Below are 17,302 nucleotides of genomic sequence, written 5' to 3' on the forward strand. Positions count from 1 at the left end.
AAAAAATATTCCAATAAAGTCATGAAGTTTGTTCTTCCCAACACAAGACTGCAGTGATTCCCTAAGGAGATGCATTCCATTTCCTGCACTGCCTGAGATCACTTGGCATTTTTTTGTGTGTGGGGAGGTGGTATTCAAGGCTTACTCATAAATTCACTGCTACCCACTGCTTGGCAGCCTGGGGCTGAAACCAAGCTGACTGGCTCCAATCTCAAACCTTTCATATGCAGAGGATATAACTTTGCTGTGATTCCTAGAGAAAAGATGAGGGAAGAGACAGGGGAACCAAGGAGAGTGTAGGAAACAGTGACTATAGTCTTCAAATGGCTGAAAGGCACCCCCAACAATAGTAATTAAAAACTGCTAGACACTGTGCTGAGGGCTTTCTATGTAGTTTCATCTAATCCTCAAAACCACCATATAAAGTCACATGGTTAGTACATGACACAATAGGACGTTCATTCACAGTTGTCTGCCTCCAGATCCCAAACTCTTAACCATTATGCTCTACCTCACATCAAAGAAAGATTAGTTATTTTATCTAAACCCAGAGGACAGTACTAGGAATAACCGATCAAAGTTCTACGGAAACAAATTTCAGGAAAACCTAACAGCCGTGCTGCCCAGTGACACCAGGAGGTCCTAGGTTTCCTGAAAACGCAGGAGTTAGGACAATAATTTGCCAGAAACGTAGACTTGCAACTCTAAGATTCTTTAACACTGCTAAATTCTCTTACAAATCCATAAACGTCAGGGGTTACTCAATTTTAATAACAGGTTTTGATATAAATTTACCCAACAAACCAAAAGGCCAGCTGGTGCTGTGGAACACTGCTCACCTTTATGATATTGGCACAGAACCGCTCCCAAAATGACAGCTCTCCTTCTTTGACCCATGACATAGTTCTTGCCCCGGAGAAGCAGCACAGGACGATCAGACACCAACCAGGTAACTCTGTATAAACAAGAAAGAGAACCATAAGTCACCACGCCGGCAAACAACTACGTTTGACTTGCAGGGATTCACCAAAAATGGTAGAGAGCAGCCAGCATAAGAACCCAAAGGCACTGGCCTAAGCCTCTAGTCTTTCCCCACCCAGACTTAAGACAACAGGACTTTGAGGGCAGAGGCCTTTTCTTGGCTCCACGGGCTTGGTGGAGCTTGCTGCTATATTCCCTTCTCCCTCAGTGTCTGCACCGCCTTTTTCTGAACATCTATTGAAAACGTCTGTTTCCTGTCACGTCGTAGCGCCTACATCCTGATCCTTCCCCCTTCTTCCTTTTCCATCCTCCCCCAGGCAGCTTCTGACTTTCGGTGCACCAGGTCGACAACCCTTTCAGCTACTGCACCCGTTACCTCCTATCCTAGAGATTTCCCAATTATTTACTCTCTGTCACTTCCACTGTTCCTTTTGCCTGTCCCACAGCTACCTCTTGCCCAGTCAATCTCTCTCCTTCAGTCCACCCCACCCTGAATCCAGCACCTTGACAAGCACTACCAGCGCCTTCCAACTGCTCCAGTGGACCGACACTTCCTCACGACGTGGCGCTGGAAGAACACGTCATCGTTGGGCGCTGGGACACGCCTCTCCCGTCACCTAAGGGGCGGAGCCTTAGCCTGCGCTTGCCCGGTCGGAGGAGGAGGAGCGACGAGGCCAGCAGCATTCCGGGCTGTTCGAACGCCTGGGGGCTGGGTGGGGTGAGGCGAATGCGAGAGCCGGGCTTTCGGGAAGCGGTGAGGCGGGCGACTCGGCTTCGGGCCAAGTGTCAGGGACCTCGCTGGGGAAGGAGGGGTCCAGACCACCTGGGAGAGCCGCTAAGTCTGTAGACCATCAGGTTACAGGACAGGAATTAGGAGTCAGGGGAGCCTCATCTCAGAAATGCCGGGACTTCTCAGCCGCTAGCAGCAGAGTAGGACTGCTGAGATGAAGGGGTAAGGCAGTGTTCTGCTAACTGTAAGGCTGCAGAATTGGCTTTAGAGCTGATACAAGTCTTAAAAAGCCTGTGTTTACACCGTTTTGTCTTAGTGGATTTAATCGTTTGCGAAGTTCCTGGCTCTCGTTAGTCTTACAAGACACTTAACCTCAACCCATTTTGTGCTGACTTAAGGCACACACATTTTAGGGTTTGCATTTGCAGGACCTACCCAAGGAACTCAAAAAAAGGATTAAGGTCAGAAAGAACTCTGCTTAAGAATGGCTTCTAAACTATAAGGCCATCAACTAACCCTGACAGAAAAATCGGGGGTATTTTTTCTGTACCAAACCTTTAACGAAAAGGGCTTCAGGAATTCAAGTTACTAACTCACAAAAGGAATTGGGAGTTTGGTTTTCTCAAAATTAAAGGGTGGAAAACAAAAACTACCATTTTCAAAGAACCTTCCTGTTCCAGTGTCATCAAAGAAACAAGAGATACTGCAGTCATAACTCCCAATTCATTATTTTGTCTTCCACTCTTTATGATAAAAGGGTTATTTTTGAGTGAAATGATCAGAGCCCTCTAGAGATGAGTAACCCATCCATGAATTTTTCATCCTTCCTGCTTGGCATCTAGGTTGCCTATCTGATTACTTCAATTTTGCAGGAAAACCATTTACTGAAATCCAGTAGTTTGCTGCTTTTAACATCTTCCATGACCGGCTTTGACTTTTGGTAGAAGTCCCTGGAGTGTTTAGTTGCTCCGTTATGTCTGACTCTGCAGCCCCATGGACTGTAGCTCGCCAGGATCCTCTGTCCAATAGATTTCCCAGGCAATACTGGAGTGAGTTGCCATTTCCTTCTCTAGGGGATCTTCTTGACCCAGGGATCAAACCATCATCTCCTGCATTGCATAATTGTTTACCAGTGAGCCACCAGGGAAACTTCTTACCCTTGTTTTTGTTAATGGTTTTTTGCACTTTGTGTGATAGTTGGTATGCTTCCAATCAAATTCTTTTTATGGGGGAAGCTAGATGTTAAGAAATAGAAGGCTAGCGAACTTGTTAACATGTGTTTGTAACTAGTCAGTGTTATCTCCTCTGGCCTCACTTTCCCCAGTTTCCAGTATTTCCCTCCCTGGGTTGCTACAGGGGGTTAATTAATTAAGATTTGTAAAGGGCTTTGAGGAGCAAGGGACAAAGTATTATTAGGGTCTCATGCCCCAAGCCATGGCCCCATCCTTTCATCCCAGCCAGTGGCACAGGCAACCCCATTCTTATGCATGCCAAGCCCTTAATCCCCTTTGAATGTGGCAGCTTCCAAGGAAAGGACAAGAGGCCCTAACTAGAAACAAAAATCCACTGTAATGAGGTGCTAAAAAGACTGAACTTTCAAGATTCACTCCTAAGAAAATGGCTGAACCAAAAACTTAATGGTTCTTCTCATGACTTCTGAGTCCCAATCCAAGAAGGTGGAAATAACAGTCGGAGGAAGGCGCCTTAAGTATCAACCAAGATGACAGTTTCAGTACCAATAAGTTTTTATTCATTGTATATTCCCAAGGAAAACAAAGGAAAGGGAAAAGGGTCAGCGTGTGTGTTACAAAATGATAGCAAATGGGAAAGGAAGTACCTGGCACAGCAAAATCAGCCATCAAATAAACACTGCCCAGATGGGGTCGCCAAAGCCCAAGGGGCTATGTCTCCTGCAGTTCAGGAATGAGAAGGGATGAGGAAAAGAACAGATGGGTACATGCTTTTCTACCCTCCCTCCCTCCCTCCCCATTAAATTCAAGATTTCATACAAAGCTTTGGTTTCTAGCAGTAAACATGGAGTTACATTCGTCCGTCTGCTATTAAACAATCTTGTGGCTACTTTGACATAAGTTTCTTGCACCTGCATGAAAGTTCCTGAGTGACTTGGATATACATTCATCTTTCCTTTCGTGGTCTCCCAGCCCTACCTTCTACATGGAAGGCCCCCTTCATTGCTCCTCTCTACCCTTGGAGTTCGTCTTAATCCAACCAAATACATCAGTCCGTTTAGCATGAATCACATCAAGGAATGGACAGGACTAGAAATTGGGAACAAGGGATGGAGCAATCTTAGCCTTTTCAGGATTTTTGCACAAATCACTTAATCACAGATCACAAATTAAATGTATAGGTATATGGTCTATTTCGGGGGGGCACAAAGGTGGAAAGAAGAGGGAATAGGAATCTAGTTTTCAGGACAGATCTTCTTTGAAATAGGAAATAGAGGAAGGGGAACACAAAAGAAAGTGTAGTTCAAGACCCCCCCAACTTCAAGAGGGGCCCCCAAGCTTACGTTTCAGATTTCTTTGCCTGGTGCAGAACATTTTGTCAAAGATGCTTTGGCTATTTTTCTCAATATAAAAAGAAGTTTGTAAACAATAAAACCCCAAAAGAACATGGAGAAGACCAACACATTATATTTACACAAACTAGGCCACCTAGCAATCACCAAATCAGCTACTTGTGAAGTCCTACAAAGCCCAGACAAATATAATAACTAGAGGGGGGCAGCAGCTGGGGGAGACAAGGATCAGACACACATCACCCAATGCGTTCTATTGCATTTGCCCCGTGACAACACAGTGAGGTAGGTCTGCAGTGATCTCACAGCTTGTAAACGAACCCGCCACCCCCACCGCCCTTTCTCCTTTAGCTGCCATGATACTAATCACTGCTGCAGCAGAGTAGGACCCTGGCTCTGGGAACCACAAAGAAGCCATTGCTGATGGTCTCTCCAGAAGCTAAGAAGGAAAAGCCCAGAATCGTTAAAGATCTTGTCCTTGCTTCACATATCCATCCCTGGGCAGCTCAAGATGGGTACAGAGGCATTGTTCTTAAAAACCTCTCCTTAACAACTTCCATTTCTTATAAAAACACACACACCCTGTTGTGCAGGGTCGGCCTAGCCCAGTCAGGTGGAGGATGGATCTGGTATATAAAGCGAGTCCTGTGCCCTAGGATTATAGATCTGGAACAGGAATCCTTTGCCACACATACAGACGACCTTTGCCTAATCTTGGCTTCCCCTCTCACACTTCTTACCTGGCCCAGCCTCTCCTAACCACTCTGCACCACGTTTTCCTGTTCAGACCAATTTCCAATCTTTCAGTAGGAAGGAGACCAAGTCATGGGGCAACCCAGTTAAAACCTAGTCTCTCATGAAACGCTGAAGATGGAGGGATTTCAGGAGGACACCATGGCAGAAGAGCCAGCTGTAATTGGCAAAAATGAGGTAGTTCAATAGGCTATACACTCCAAATAGTTGTTCTCTCTGATGATACAGCAACAAAAAGCATTCCTGCTGTGCAGACCCGGAGCTGCTGCTGACTTATCCCTGAGATTGCTCACGTACCTGAGAACACAGTGCAGGAATGAGGGCCTTAGATTAAAATACACAAAAATACAAAACCAGAATATTTATATTACGAAAAAAAAAAAAGCTAAAATGCACAAGATACGTCATTCGCACACTAGTGCAGTTGGCATCCTGGAGAAAGTGGGACCCAAGGTACAGTCACCCAAGGCAGCAAATAAATAAAATTGAGTTGGCCCAGAATGGGGTGAAGAGTGAGCTTAGAAGCAGCAAGTCTCAGCTGTTCCCTCAATCACCCCTTTACCTGTCATCATAACCCATTACTTGGGACAGTTCTTAGCATTCTGTCCCAAGAGGGGGTTATGAGGAGAGAAGACGAGGAAAACCCTGCCGCCCCCCTGAGATGTTTCCTCCCATGGAATGTAGTGGCTTGTTGGTTGGGTCCATCAATCTGTTCTCTTCTTAATCTTTACACTCTGATACGGGAAATATTATTCCACAATCTTCTTTAAGAGTAAAACAACTTCCCTACCCAGGCCACTTTCAAAAGCTGGAGATTCTGGGGGTGGAGACTCAGATAAAGCATGCAGGGAGGGTTAACCCTCAAAGCCCTCATATGCATTTGGAAAGAGCTAATTGGAGTTTCTTTGCTTCACCCCTTCTTCCCACCAAGAGGGAAGAGGGGGTGATGCTGTGGACTCCAGCCTCAGATATATGGCAGTGCCAGCTGCCCCCTACCCACCCTGTCCCCACTTTCTCCACTCTGCCGATTGATGCCTGCTCCTCAAAGCTTTCTGATCACAAAAGGATTGCCCCCACCCACTGTGGCTTCAATTCTGGGCCTCTGGGAGCATGGCAGAGCTATGGATCTCTTCTTCCTCCTCCCGAAAGTAGGCTGGCTTTCCCTGGGAGCTGGGAGCTTGCTGGGCCTTCAGTGGGCACGAAGCTACCATATGGTTGATGCTCTGGCAGAAATGGCACTTCTTGGGCTGCGGTGGCAGTTTGCATTCCTTGGCATGATGGTCTAGACCTCCACAGTTGTAGCACCTAGCATCAAGCAAGATAGTAAAGTTGAGAGGAAGGCGTGAGACGAGATCACAGTGTTTCCTGAGTGAGGACCCCTGGGCTCTGGTTTTAGTTGTAACTTTGGATCCACTTCCCTTCCTGGAGACCAGTTTCCCCACTTACAAAAGGGGTATATGACTAGATATCTGAGTCTTTTCCAGGCCTGTAATATCTAGATGGCAGCTCGAGATTCATGACAAATTGAAAATACCAAGAATGGAAATCCTGGACCTCAACTGAGAACTACCATATCCTTAAAATCAGTACCTCTCATTCATTAAAATAGAGAAGAAATTAAAGGGCCAGAATCTGTTTGCACACAGAACTAACATGAAAGAAACCAGTCATTTGGAGATGAGGTGAAGAAGCAACAGCTACAGATGTACTGTCTTGGCCTCACCACGTACACTTTCACATCCATGGTCTCCTTTAGTTCTAAAGTAGCATGTGAGGTTAGGATCACAGTCCCCATTTAGCAATCAAAGCTAGAGCTCCCAGAACCTAATTACTTATCAAGTAGAAAAGTAGGTCATGAAGTACCCTCCACACATACATACCACCCTCTCTTCGCCTCCCACATCCAGATGTTGCCAGGGACCACAGGCTTCACTTTATCTTTGGCATCTGGTCCAACCAAGAAAGGGAGAGCAAGAATGGAAGAGTGCTCATCATCCCTACCAACCCACAGAAGCTGCCTTCCAGTCCATACCTGTCTCCCTTTGATCTGCGTTTCTGCATATTCTTCCCTTTGGGCCGCCTTTCACTCCCAATACAGAACACCCCCCCAGGGCCGGTGACTCGGATAGATTCCAGGCCCTTGGCGGACTTCTTAAAGGTGAACTCCACGGCCTCCCCCTCCTTCAGGCTCCGGAAGCCCTCCATGTGCAGCTTACTCTGGGGGAGAGAAGCATGGTAGATTTTAGTGTTAGTCTTCATTATTACACCCCAAACACCAAAACCTGCATACACATGTTCCTCTAAGGTTGGAAGAGTAAGGGTGTAACATTTCCATTTTATTGGTAAAGCCACTGTGATTGGAAGAGTCACCACATTTAGAACAAGAAATCTACATCACATAAGGAACAATCACTATGTAAACAGATGCCGTAGCACTTTCTGCAGCTATTCTCATGGGAGGTTCCCAGTAAGATAAACAGCGGGAAAAACCGTTAAACATAGCATTTATAGGAAATCAACCAGTGTAAAATTGTAAAATATAAAGGAACAGGCCTATACACTTAAAACACGTCAGTCATGAAAAACAAACCCCTACGAAGTAAAGACACTGAGTGCCACACATGATTCTGATTGGCTCTTAGAACAGCAGAAAATATTAGAAGAAAGGTGGAATGTAGGCAAATGTGTTAAGTTCCCTAATTTTGATCATTGTACTGAAGTTACCTAAGAGAAGAGCCATATTTTAGAAAAAAAAAAAAAAAATGCTGAAATATTGTAAAGATAAAGATGCTTGAAAATAAAGCAAATAGTACAAAATGTTAACAATTGATATATCTGGGTAAACGTTATATGGGAGTTTTTCATACTATTCTTGCAACCTTTCCTTAATTTTGAAATTACATCAAAACAATGTCACTGAAAGTCGAAGGGAAAAGACAGTATGACCCAAGCAGACAGATCAGTGAATTAGAAGAGAAAATCTACTGGAAGATCCAAGAATAAGTGCAGAAATCAGCAGGTGAGGAAAAGAATTCCATAAATAGTACTATTGAGAAACCAGTTATCCACTAGAAAATGAAGCCAGAAATTTATACTTTGCATCATATGTATGCAAAATATTTTGGAAAAATACCTAAATTGATAAACCTATAAAAAGTTACTATGAATCAATATGAAAGACTCACAGAACAGAATAATTTACAGGAGGGCCTAGCATGATACATATATTCAATATCTCACTGGTTCAAAAAAAAAAAAAAAAAAAAAACAGGAAACAAAAATACCATTAAAGCCATTCAAAAGAATGTAATGTAAAGTCCTTGCTTTGTTCACTGCTGCATTTTGTCACCTAAATAATGCCTAGCACATTTTGGATGAATTAATGAACAAGGAGGTAGGCATTAATTATATAACTTGGGAAGAGAATCAAATTTTTAAAGGAAAAGACTTCAAATACCATGTGGAATGATCTCACTGAAACACTGCTTGTTTGAACCAAAATTTTAAAAGAAAAAAAGGAGTTATTCAAACAGTTGAGTGGCAACACCAGGGTCAGAAGAACCCAGAGTTCTGGAATGGATAGCCTATTTCACTTTGCCATTTTCTGCATCAATAACACATTAGTGAATGACAGCCTCTCCCAGACCCTGTACAAAACAGACTTCATTATAGATATCTTCCAAAATATCCAAAGAACATGTCAAATATGTCAACAAGGTGTAGTCCTTGTTGAAAATGTGGTTCAGAAGCAAAAGGGATCACCATGTACCTAGTCCTGGCTTGAGGCCTCTTATGGTGTTGCTGGCGGGGGTGGGGCAAGGTGGCTATTTCAAACTGGGACTTAGATGAAACATGCTCTTTTGCCAGATGAGATCCCAATTCCTCAGTCACATTTTTCTTTTAATTTAGATGGTATTGCTTAAGACAAAACTTCCACTGAGGTAATTAAGAGCCTAGGCTCAGATGTCGGATACATCCTGGTTCAAGAAATACTGATTCCACCAATTTCTGGCATTGTGTTTGATCTTGGTGAGTTACACTCCTCTGGGTCTCAGATCTTTCAGACAATGGGATAACAGTAGCTATTTACCTAAAATTTTAATGAAGATTAGGCAGGCAGGACATATGCTCAATAAATATCAATGAATGAAATATTCCAAGGGTTTGGGATCCTCTCCCTTCTTATTCACATAGAACAGCCAGGGTTGTGATGACTCACTCCCTTCCCTCAATCTGAATGTGGAGCGTTAAAGCAGAACATTAAAACATTTCAGAAAGGTGAAAATTCTTTCCTCCTCCCAGTTGCATAACCACCACCCTGAATTTGATGTTAAATCTGACGTGTCTCTCTCTTATTGAGCTAGGACAAGCCAGTGAGTCAGGAGACGCTGGAGGATCCAGACCAAGAGCATTCTTGACCCAGGTAAACTCAGCTTCTCCCGTTTGCCTAGTGGGCTCTTAGGGTGGAACACTCCCACTTCTGTCTGTGATCAGCAGATAGCTAAGTGATTAAGAGCAAAGGTTTAGAGTCCTACAGCCTATCCCCGCTTTCTGTGTTAGCCTACAAAATGGAGTAAATACTAATTTTATGGTGGTGCTGTGAGGTTTTATGCATGAAAAGTAGTTAACACATTGCCTGCCACATATAAATCCCAAGTGGCAATTATCACCAACCTTTTCAAATGGGATGAGGGCAGGGTAACGGTGAGAAAGAAGTGTCAAAAGACCCAGCATTTTAATCCTAGTTTTTATCGCTAACTAGCAGTGGAAACAGAAAACTATCCCTTCTCTGAGCTCCAGTTTACTGAGCACCGCAATCTTCTGCATCTACACCTTTCAAGGCTTACTGTGAGAATCAGAGGATAACATAAATGGGGACATGTGAAATCGACTAGTCCTTTTAGTTCACCTACTCTATCACTGGAGGATTTGAGGTCAGCTTAAGACCATCTTTTCCTTTGAAAAGATAAAGGGAAAAAAAAAATCCCTGTGGGCACCTCACCATAATCAGCCAAGATTTAGACTGGTGGTCTCCAGGGGTGGCTCCTTGGCCCCCCCACCCCACCCCTTTCTAAAACACATAGTTTGAATTCCTCTCTTATCAGATAGGTAATCAGCGTGCAGCCCCACTGAGCCTGCCTCACAGGGTCTGCATCAGAAAGGAGCCTGAAATTCTTGCTACCACCCCCCACCCCACCAACCACACACAAAGCAGGGCCTGGGCCCCGCCCCGCTCTCCATCCCCTCCAAAAAAGAAAAGACCTGGGGGGGGGGGAGGGGCAAGGCCTGAGCTCCCCCAATAGAGCCCTGCTTCAGGAAACAAAGAGTTGACACTGGTTGGTTCTGGTGGTCAGATTCCTGGAGTTCCAGAGGATGCAGATTCCCCCTTGACCCCCCCCCCCCATTACACATTTACCACATTCACCAGTTCCTTCCTTCCTCTCCATGTAGGGGGTTATGGTCACGGTGAGAGCAATGGACACTGACACCTTTCTTTCCTAGTCAAGCTTGCTGACCAGCCAAAGCCACCACCAGCAGCCATCTTTCCTTCTGACCTACCCTCCCACCCTTCCAGGGCCTCCAGTCAAACCTTCTTTTTTTTACTGAGGGGCCCAATTAGGGTCCTTTATTCAGATAAATTATATTATAGGTGGGAGGGCTGCCGCCGTCCCATCTTCCTTTTCCCCTTGTCTGTGCAAGGTAGGAGTGTGGGTAGCCTGCAGTGGAGGAGAGGGGAAGATGGTATTTAATCAGACAGAAAACAGTTATAGGAGGCATTTTTTTTTTTTGGATGGCAGGGAAGGATGGGCCAGCTACAGTACCAAGGCCTTCTGCACCCCCAGTACCTCACCGCTGCCTTTGTAAGTCATAGAAGGGATCTTATGGGTCACTCAGGGAATGTGGAGTAAAAAACTCATAGCAAGCCGAGTTTCCCTCAGCTTGCTCTGTGAAATTTGGATAAATAAGCTCTGGTTCTATAATTATCTGTAATTGATCAAAGCTTGGGTTTATGGTTTTTCTGCAATATCCAGCACCATTCTGGCTCAAGACTACCTAGAGTATGGCTATAACCCTCAATTCTAGGTGCTTAGCAGTGCACAACATTTGCAGAAAAAAATCTAAGTTCTCTACTGTCCAAAATGACTAATATGTACTGATGCTTACTATAGGCTAAGTAGTTTTAAGCATGTCACATGCTATAACACATGTGACCTTCACACCAAGCTTTTTATCATGCCCCCTGCTGAATTCATGGAGGCAGAGGGGTTAAGCACCCTGCCCAAACTTATAGTGTGAAAGCCCTGAGCTGACTTTGTATCTAGTGCTCTGCAATATAATGCAAGGCGCATAGACATTTTAAAACCTTCTAAGAGCCATGCTGAAAAAGTAGAAAGCAATTTAATCTTAATGAGTTAGTCCTGAGGTGTCCTCACAGTTCAACCCAAGCCTCATTCCTAAAGGGAACGTTTGGTAGGAGGTAGGAAACCAATGGGTTCTGTCAGAAGCAGTTTATTTTGTCAGGGAGAATGGGGAAAGAGATCTACCCAGAACCAAAGGCTGCCAGCATACACCCCTCACATCCCTTTGGCTCTGACGCAGCCAGGACCACCTGTTCCTGCCTGGAATTCTCCACCAGATGGTGCTACTCATCAGCCTGTCTGCACCCAGGTAGCCGGAGGGAGACTGGAGGAGAAGAGAGGAAGGAGCCGCAGTGTTCTCAACTCTGCACCTAAGAATTCACCTAGAGTGATCTTCCCAGCTCCCTGGGACGGGCATCTTCTCTGTGATCCTGAGGAAGATGGAGTTACAGGGGGACTGAGCTCTGATGAGGATCCAACCCAGGGTAGGTCCTGATAAAGATGGGGCTGTTCCCTCCCCACCACCCCCACTCACCCACTCAAGAAGTGAAGAAAAGATCCTGGAGTTTTTAACCAGAAGCCCAGTTGCTCTTCTGCTCTGTTGACAAAAGCCATTTACTCTCTTTACTGGTCTGAACTAAAGAACTCCAAGCTGAGTCTGTACTAATTGCATACTATCCTGGAAAGTTTTCTTCTCCTCCTTCACCTCCTTTGACCTTCCAGATATAACACTGATAGCAGTTGCTATGCTTGCCTGCAGGAAGAAGGGAGGGGTGATGTGCCTCAGGCTGTTTCTCAAACAAAAAAACCCCACCAAGGAATTGCCACAGGCTGGAGAGTATGATAGTTTTGATAGATGGATTAGGAATGTTCCAGCAACAACCTTGCCCTGGAGAAAAATCAATGAAAATCATTTACATGGCAAGTAGTGCCACTAACCACAAGCTTTGCTCTGGATGGTGGCACAGCCTTTACTTGGAACACTTCTAGAAAGTATGTCTCTTCACTAACAGAAGGACTCAAGATCTCATAATGCTCAAATTAACTCACATGCTTTTCTACCAACTTCCTGAAAAAAACCCACTCATTTAAAAAATCCTTTCTAGAGGAGTGAACGACCATGGCTGTAGCCTGCCAGGCTCCTCTGTTCTTGGGGATCCTCCAGGCAAGAATACTGGAGTGGGTTGCCATTTCCTTCTCCAGGAGATCTTCCTGACCCGGGAAGATCAAACTTGTGTCTCCCGCATTGCAGGCAGACTCTTTATCCTCTAAGCCACCAGGGAAGATGCTCTGGAGGAGTGGAAGGAAAACAAAACACTTTCCTTTCCTGATGGTCCAGTGCTTAAGACTCCTCACTTCTACTGTAAGGAATTCGGATTCGATCCCTGGTCAGGGAACTAAGATCTCTCATGCTTCATGGCCTAATTAATTAATTAAAAATAAAATAATAACCTTTTAAAAATTCCCTATTAAGATGGAAAAGAAACTAATGAATGACCCTTCAACCCATGGCTTCCATATCCTCTCTGGAGCTGTGATCAGCTGGAGTGGATCAGCTGTGATCCACTATCACTCCACAAATTTTCATGGTGTTTTTACTGAGTGCCAAGCCCTCTTCAGGCCCTGGTCTGGAAAGACAGCAACCATCAGTTCACATTCTCTCCCTATCTCCAAGCTTTTGGTCTGGAGGAAGACCTGCTGACAAGGACCCCCAACTGTGAGTGCACTCTTGATTTTTCAGGGGCCCCTTCGTTCCTCATACTCCTTTCTTCAGCCCACCAAGTGCATACTAGAAAACTAACCAGACTACTAGTCCCTCTTTTCAAAGTGTTCAGCTTAGAGGAAGAGTTAAGAGAAGTACATTAATACCTAAACATAAGGAGGGTGATCAGAGGCACTAGTAAGGTTGTAAACCAGGTAGGAAAGATCCCTTCACATTCTCCCTGCCCCCAAACCCGAGTCTTAATCTAGACCGGACTGAAGTTGCTCTCACCACCCCCACTCATCCTTTTCAGAGAAAGCAGGCCACGTGGCTTCAGCAGTTTCTTGGTACTGGAAAATTTCTTCTCTTAACCCAAACTTGGTGCCTCAGTTAAATTTGGACTCTTTTGCCTCCAAGCATTCTAATACAGCATTTTAGCCAGAAAGCTATTTTAAACAGATTTGAGTTCCAAAGAGCTGTGGGAAAAAACAGGGGACCTTTTCCTGATTTTCAACTTTTGCACATCTGGGGGGGTTGGGAGTTGGAAGCACAGGAAACAGGAGGTTTCTGTTAAAATGGCCAAAACTTTTTAAATGGCCATGGAGAGTTGAGGTTTCTTAGTCCTTCTCAGGCTACCAGGAGACAGTAGTTAGCTCTTTCTTGCTCCATCTTTTGATGTATTAACTGTTTCTCAACTGGGGGTAAGTTTGCCTCCCGGGGTGGGGCGGGGGGGCATTTGGCAATGTCTGGAGACAGTTTTGGTTGTCACAACTGAGGGATGCCCAGAATGAGAAGTTATCCTGCTTGAAATATGTCAGTAGTGCAGAGACTGAGAAACCTGGATTTAAGGCAGGCTAGCTGCCATTATGATGATTCTTAAATTCCCCCCAAATTCGGGGACAGCAAGAGAGTTCTAGCCTAAAACCTGTGGCTGAGTTCTGTACCAGGGTTGGTACAAAAGTCTTCTCGATTTATGGGTTTTATTTACTCATTTTTTTTTAAGTCTAACGGTAGGTTTTCTTTCCCACATATCCACCCCGATTGGGCACTGAGGGTTGGACAGGTAGCATAAGAACAGTGACTTGTGTGTTGGGAACCAAATAGGCCCAACCTTGGAAATGTCTAATTGTGTCCCCCATCCCGTTTCCTTAGGAAAGGGGCTCCCTAATCCCCTCCCCCAGCAGATGTTATCTTAGGACAGTTATCCTGCTCACCACCCACACCACCAGTTCCAAGGTACCCACCACCAGCAGCCAAAGGGGAAGTTTCGCTGTTAAAGAGAAATGTCTTACTTTCTCTCCATTTTGGGAACACTCTCCTTCCCTAGGAGAATTTCTAAGGATTGATCTGCATCCACCTAATTCCTCTACATTGGATCCTCAGGGAGATAATTCAGATTTCTCAAGTGCAGGACTGGAATCACTAGTTTAAGTGTTATGGTAGGGTTTAAGGATCAACCTAAGCCCCAGCAGTGTGAAGACAGAGCTACCAGGTATAAAGTTCAGGGAATTTCCACCATTGTCCTCTGTGGCTGTTAGCAGGGGGTGTTAGGGAAATAAATTCTTGATTCCTTATCCCAGCTCAACTCCTTCTGATAACTTATTCAACTGTGGAATGTCCCTGGACAGTCCAAGACCCCAAGTCCAGGTTATCTCCCAGCAAACCTATCTGAAACAGCATGGTGTGGGCTCCACTCCCCAAATCTGAATCTAGTCCCCATTTCATTTTATGCCATCCCATATTTCCCAACTGCTTTTGATCCTAAAGGTTAAGTGGGCTGAGGCACAGATCCATTTGCTCAGGAAAACCTTCTCTGGGAGTTGGATATCACCAAAGAACCTCAGAGGGACTACCTTCCCCTCGATCTTTCCCTATGTGGCAGCCTTTGGAAGACAGGCAAGAAAATGTTGGGTCTGACTCTTTCATTCCAAGCTTTCCAAAGTTGGGGAAGGTGTCCAGTTGTCTCCAGACAGGGAGAGATTTTAATCTCTTTGTGATCTGATAAATGGGGAGCTGGCCACCCTGCTGAGGAGGGCCATTCAAAGCTGGTTCCTGTAATAAAGTGATTTAATAGATCTAAAGAGGCCAATTCCCTTCTTTCTCCCACAATTACTTCCTGTGGGTTATCATTCACATATGTAAATGAGACAGGGAGGGAGGCTAGCCACCAGCCAGAATTAGTTGTAGGAAGGGAAGGGAGTAAAGCTGGGGGTGGAGGAAGCAGGGGAAGCCAGGGGGCAGCCAAGCATTCTGCAGCTGACCCTTCTGGCAGATGTTCTAGGAGCCCGGTAACCCCAGTGTTAACTGGTGGATCCCCATCTCCCTGCGTCCTCTCTCTCCCTTGTCTCCCCATTCCGCGTCCTCACTGAGGGCCATGTGGGGACTTCCCCGCTGTTTCCCTCCAAACAGTCTACCCAGCATCTCCCCTCTCCACCCCTCCCCCTCCAGAATACCATCCCTCAGGCTCCAACCCTTAATCCCCACATCCTCCTTTCCCCTCCCCCACTGCTCCTAAAGCCAACCTCCCCAAAGTAACCCCTCCATGCCCGGCCTGGGTGTCAACCTCCTGGGTCTGGGATTAGCAATTTCTTCTCAGGTCCAGCCCCAAACCTCCAAAGATGAAGGGAACACAAGCAACAACTTCCTTTACATAGTGGTTACGTGAGGCTTCCGAGGTACTCAGGAAGGGGTGGCCAGGGAGGAGGGAAGACGAAGTCTCTGGTTCCTTGTTTGAGGCTGGGAATGTTAGGACGGCAATCAATGGCTGTCTGGGGCCATAAATGCCAAGCTGAGGAGAATAGGTCCTGAGGCTAGCCTCTCTCCACCCCCTGCCCTGCGACACTGAATTTCACCCCCCACCCCCCGCCTCTGTGGTGCCTTGCTTTAACTGAGAACTTGGGGTTGCGACCTAACTCCCTCCCAGGCTGGCTCAGGAGTCGAAGGCCAGGCTCTTTGCCTTTTCTTTCCTAATAGGAAATAGACAGTAAGAGCCCCGCTAGTGATCCATGTGCCTAACACTGTGCTCTTGAAGAACTTCCAAGCCCCCCAAATAGATCCTTCAAGGATCTGCCAAACCCATCCAGAACCCCAGGGCTTGAGTTTTGGGTGACCACCTGGGTGAGAGGGCCCGGCAGACTTCTCGGCTTTCCGCCGTTGGGTCCCGAAGCCGTTTCCCTCCTTTCCTCCAGGCCGGGAGCTCCATTCACAAGATACAGAAACGCGCGGGCGCTCAGGGCTCTGCTCTGACCGGGCATGTGCTTCCCTGGCCGGCCTGCTCGCCCTCCCCCCACTGGCAAGCACAATACAACCTTAGTTCTGCCACATGGGATCACCTCCCTGCCCCCTGCCCAGGGGAAAGAGGTAACAGACACGTGGTAAACCAGAGGGGTTCCCGGAAGGGGGTGGGGGTGTTAATCATCGGCTCTTCCCCCGCTCTCGTCCCGTTGGAGTTAATAGGGACTCAGAACTGGGGTGCCTCGGCAAAGACGGGAACGCACAATAGGGGCCCTGGATCTCCCCTCAATCCAACAGCCGAGTCCGTCCGCCCACCCTCGGATACGCGCGCCAACATCCCGCTTCTGCGGCAAAGTTACCAGAATCGCTCTCACCTGGTGCACAAAGACATCCACCGGGGGGTCGAGCGCGACCCCTGCGCGGGCGGTCATGGACAGGAAGCCGAACCCCATGCGCACGTTGAACCACTTACAGATGCCCGCACCGTGCAGCAGCTGCGGCTCCTCCGCCGCGCGGGCCGCGTCCTCCGGCGCCTCCTCCGGCGCCTTAGCGCAGCCACCTGGAGATTGGGAAGGCGCTCAGCTGGGGGGCCACGGAATTGAAGGGCCCCCATCAGAGAGCCGGCAAGGAGACCCAAGGGTCCAGCCCGAGGCTGGACAACCAGGAAGCTGCAGCTACAAAGCAGCCGGCGAGAAAATACCTGTCCCGGCCGCCTCCCGCGCTCCCCCAGCTTAAACTGAGGCCAGCGGTTTAAAAGAAAGTTTTGCTTTTCTTCCCACAACACGTTGCCCGGGGACATGCGGCCAGACAGGCCCCTCCTCTTCTCTCCCCCCGCCCCCGAACCTTCAGCTTGCTCGCCACTGGGACACCAGGGTTCCTGGCTCCAGAGATGGCCCCCAGAAGCAGGAGGCCGCACAGACTTGGAGTCCTTGGGCTAGCCTGGGGGACACTTCCCCACCTCTCTTTCATGTGGCTTCGGGGCGCCCCTGCCGCCTAAGGTG

General features: G+C 46.7%; 2 protein-coding genes across 6 annotated transcripts in view; both read right to left on the bottom strand.

Annotated features, from left to right (window-relative positions):
- The window catches only part of DHDDS (dehydrodolichyl diphosphate synthase subunit), a 38,417-nt gene extending 36,827 nt beyond the window's left edge, over positions 1-1,590 (bottom strand). For 4 of the 5 annotated variants that reach the window (XM_061392401.1, XM_061392391.1, XM_061392380.1 and 1 more), the window contains exons 1-2: positions 1,485-1,590; positions 840-955 (exon numbers count right to left, since the gene is read on the bottom strand). In XM_061392401.1, coding sequence (XP_061248385.1) covers positions 840-902 — 63 coding nt within the window. In that variant the 5' untranslated portion in view covers positions 903-955; positions 1,485-1,590. Of the gene's footprint in view, positions 1-839; positions 956-1,431 lie in introns of all 5 variants that reach the window. The other variant, XM_061392372.1, reaches the window with a different exon arrangement.
- Positions 1,591-5,810: 4,220 nt separating this feature from the next.
- LIN28A (lin-28 homolog A) lies at positions 5,811-17,100 on the bottom strand. Its single transcript, XM_061431246.1, has 4 exons — positions 16,980-17,100; positions 16,676-16,878; positions 7,039-7,223; positions 5,811-6,311 (listed from the first exon to the last, which is right to left on the bottom strand). Exons 1-4 carry the CDS (start codon positions 17,098-17,100, stop codon positions 6,095-6,097), a joined length of 726 nt encoding a protein of 241 aa, XP_061287230.1. The 3' UTR covers positions 5,811-6,094.
- Between the last annotated feature and the right edge of the window lie 202 nt (positions 17,101-17,302).

This window comes from Bos javanicus, chromosome 2, assembly GCF_032452875.1.
Source record: "Bos javanicus breed banteng chromosome 2, ARS-OSU_banteng_1.0, whole genome shotgun sequence".
In the NCBI taxonomy this organism is placed as follows: domain Eukaryota; kingdom Metazoa; phylum Chordata; class Mammalia; order Artiodactyla; family Bovidae; genus Bos; species Bos javanicus.

Excerpts from the sequence above, each read along its gene's own strand:
- LIN28A (XM_061431246.1), bottom strand. The coding sequence starts at position 17,100 with ATGTCCCCGGGCAACGTGTTGTGGGAAGAAAAGCAAAACTTTCTTTTA. Across the intron at positions 16,879-16,979 it reads ATTTTCTCGCCGGCTGCTTT|CGCCTTCCCAATCTCCAGGT; the intron begins GTAGCTGCAGCT and ends CCCCCAGCTGAG. Across the intron at positions 6,312-7,038 it reads CGCAGATCAAAGGGAGACAG|GTGCTACAACTGTGGAGGTC; the intron begins GTATGGACTGGA and ends GCTTGATGCTAG.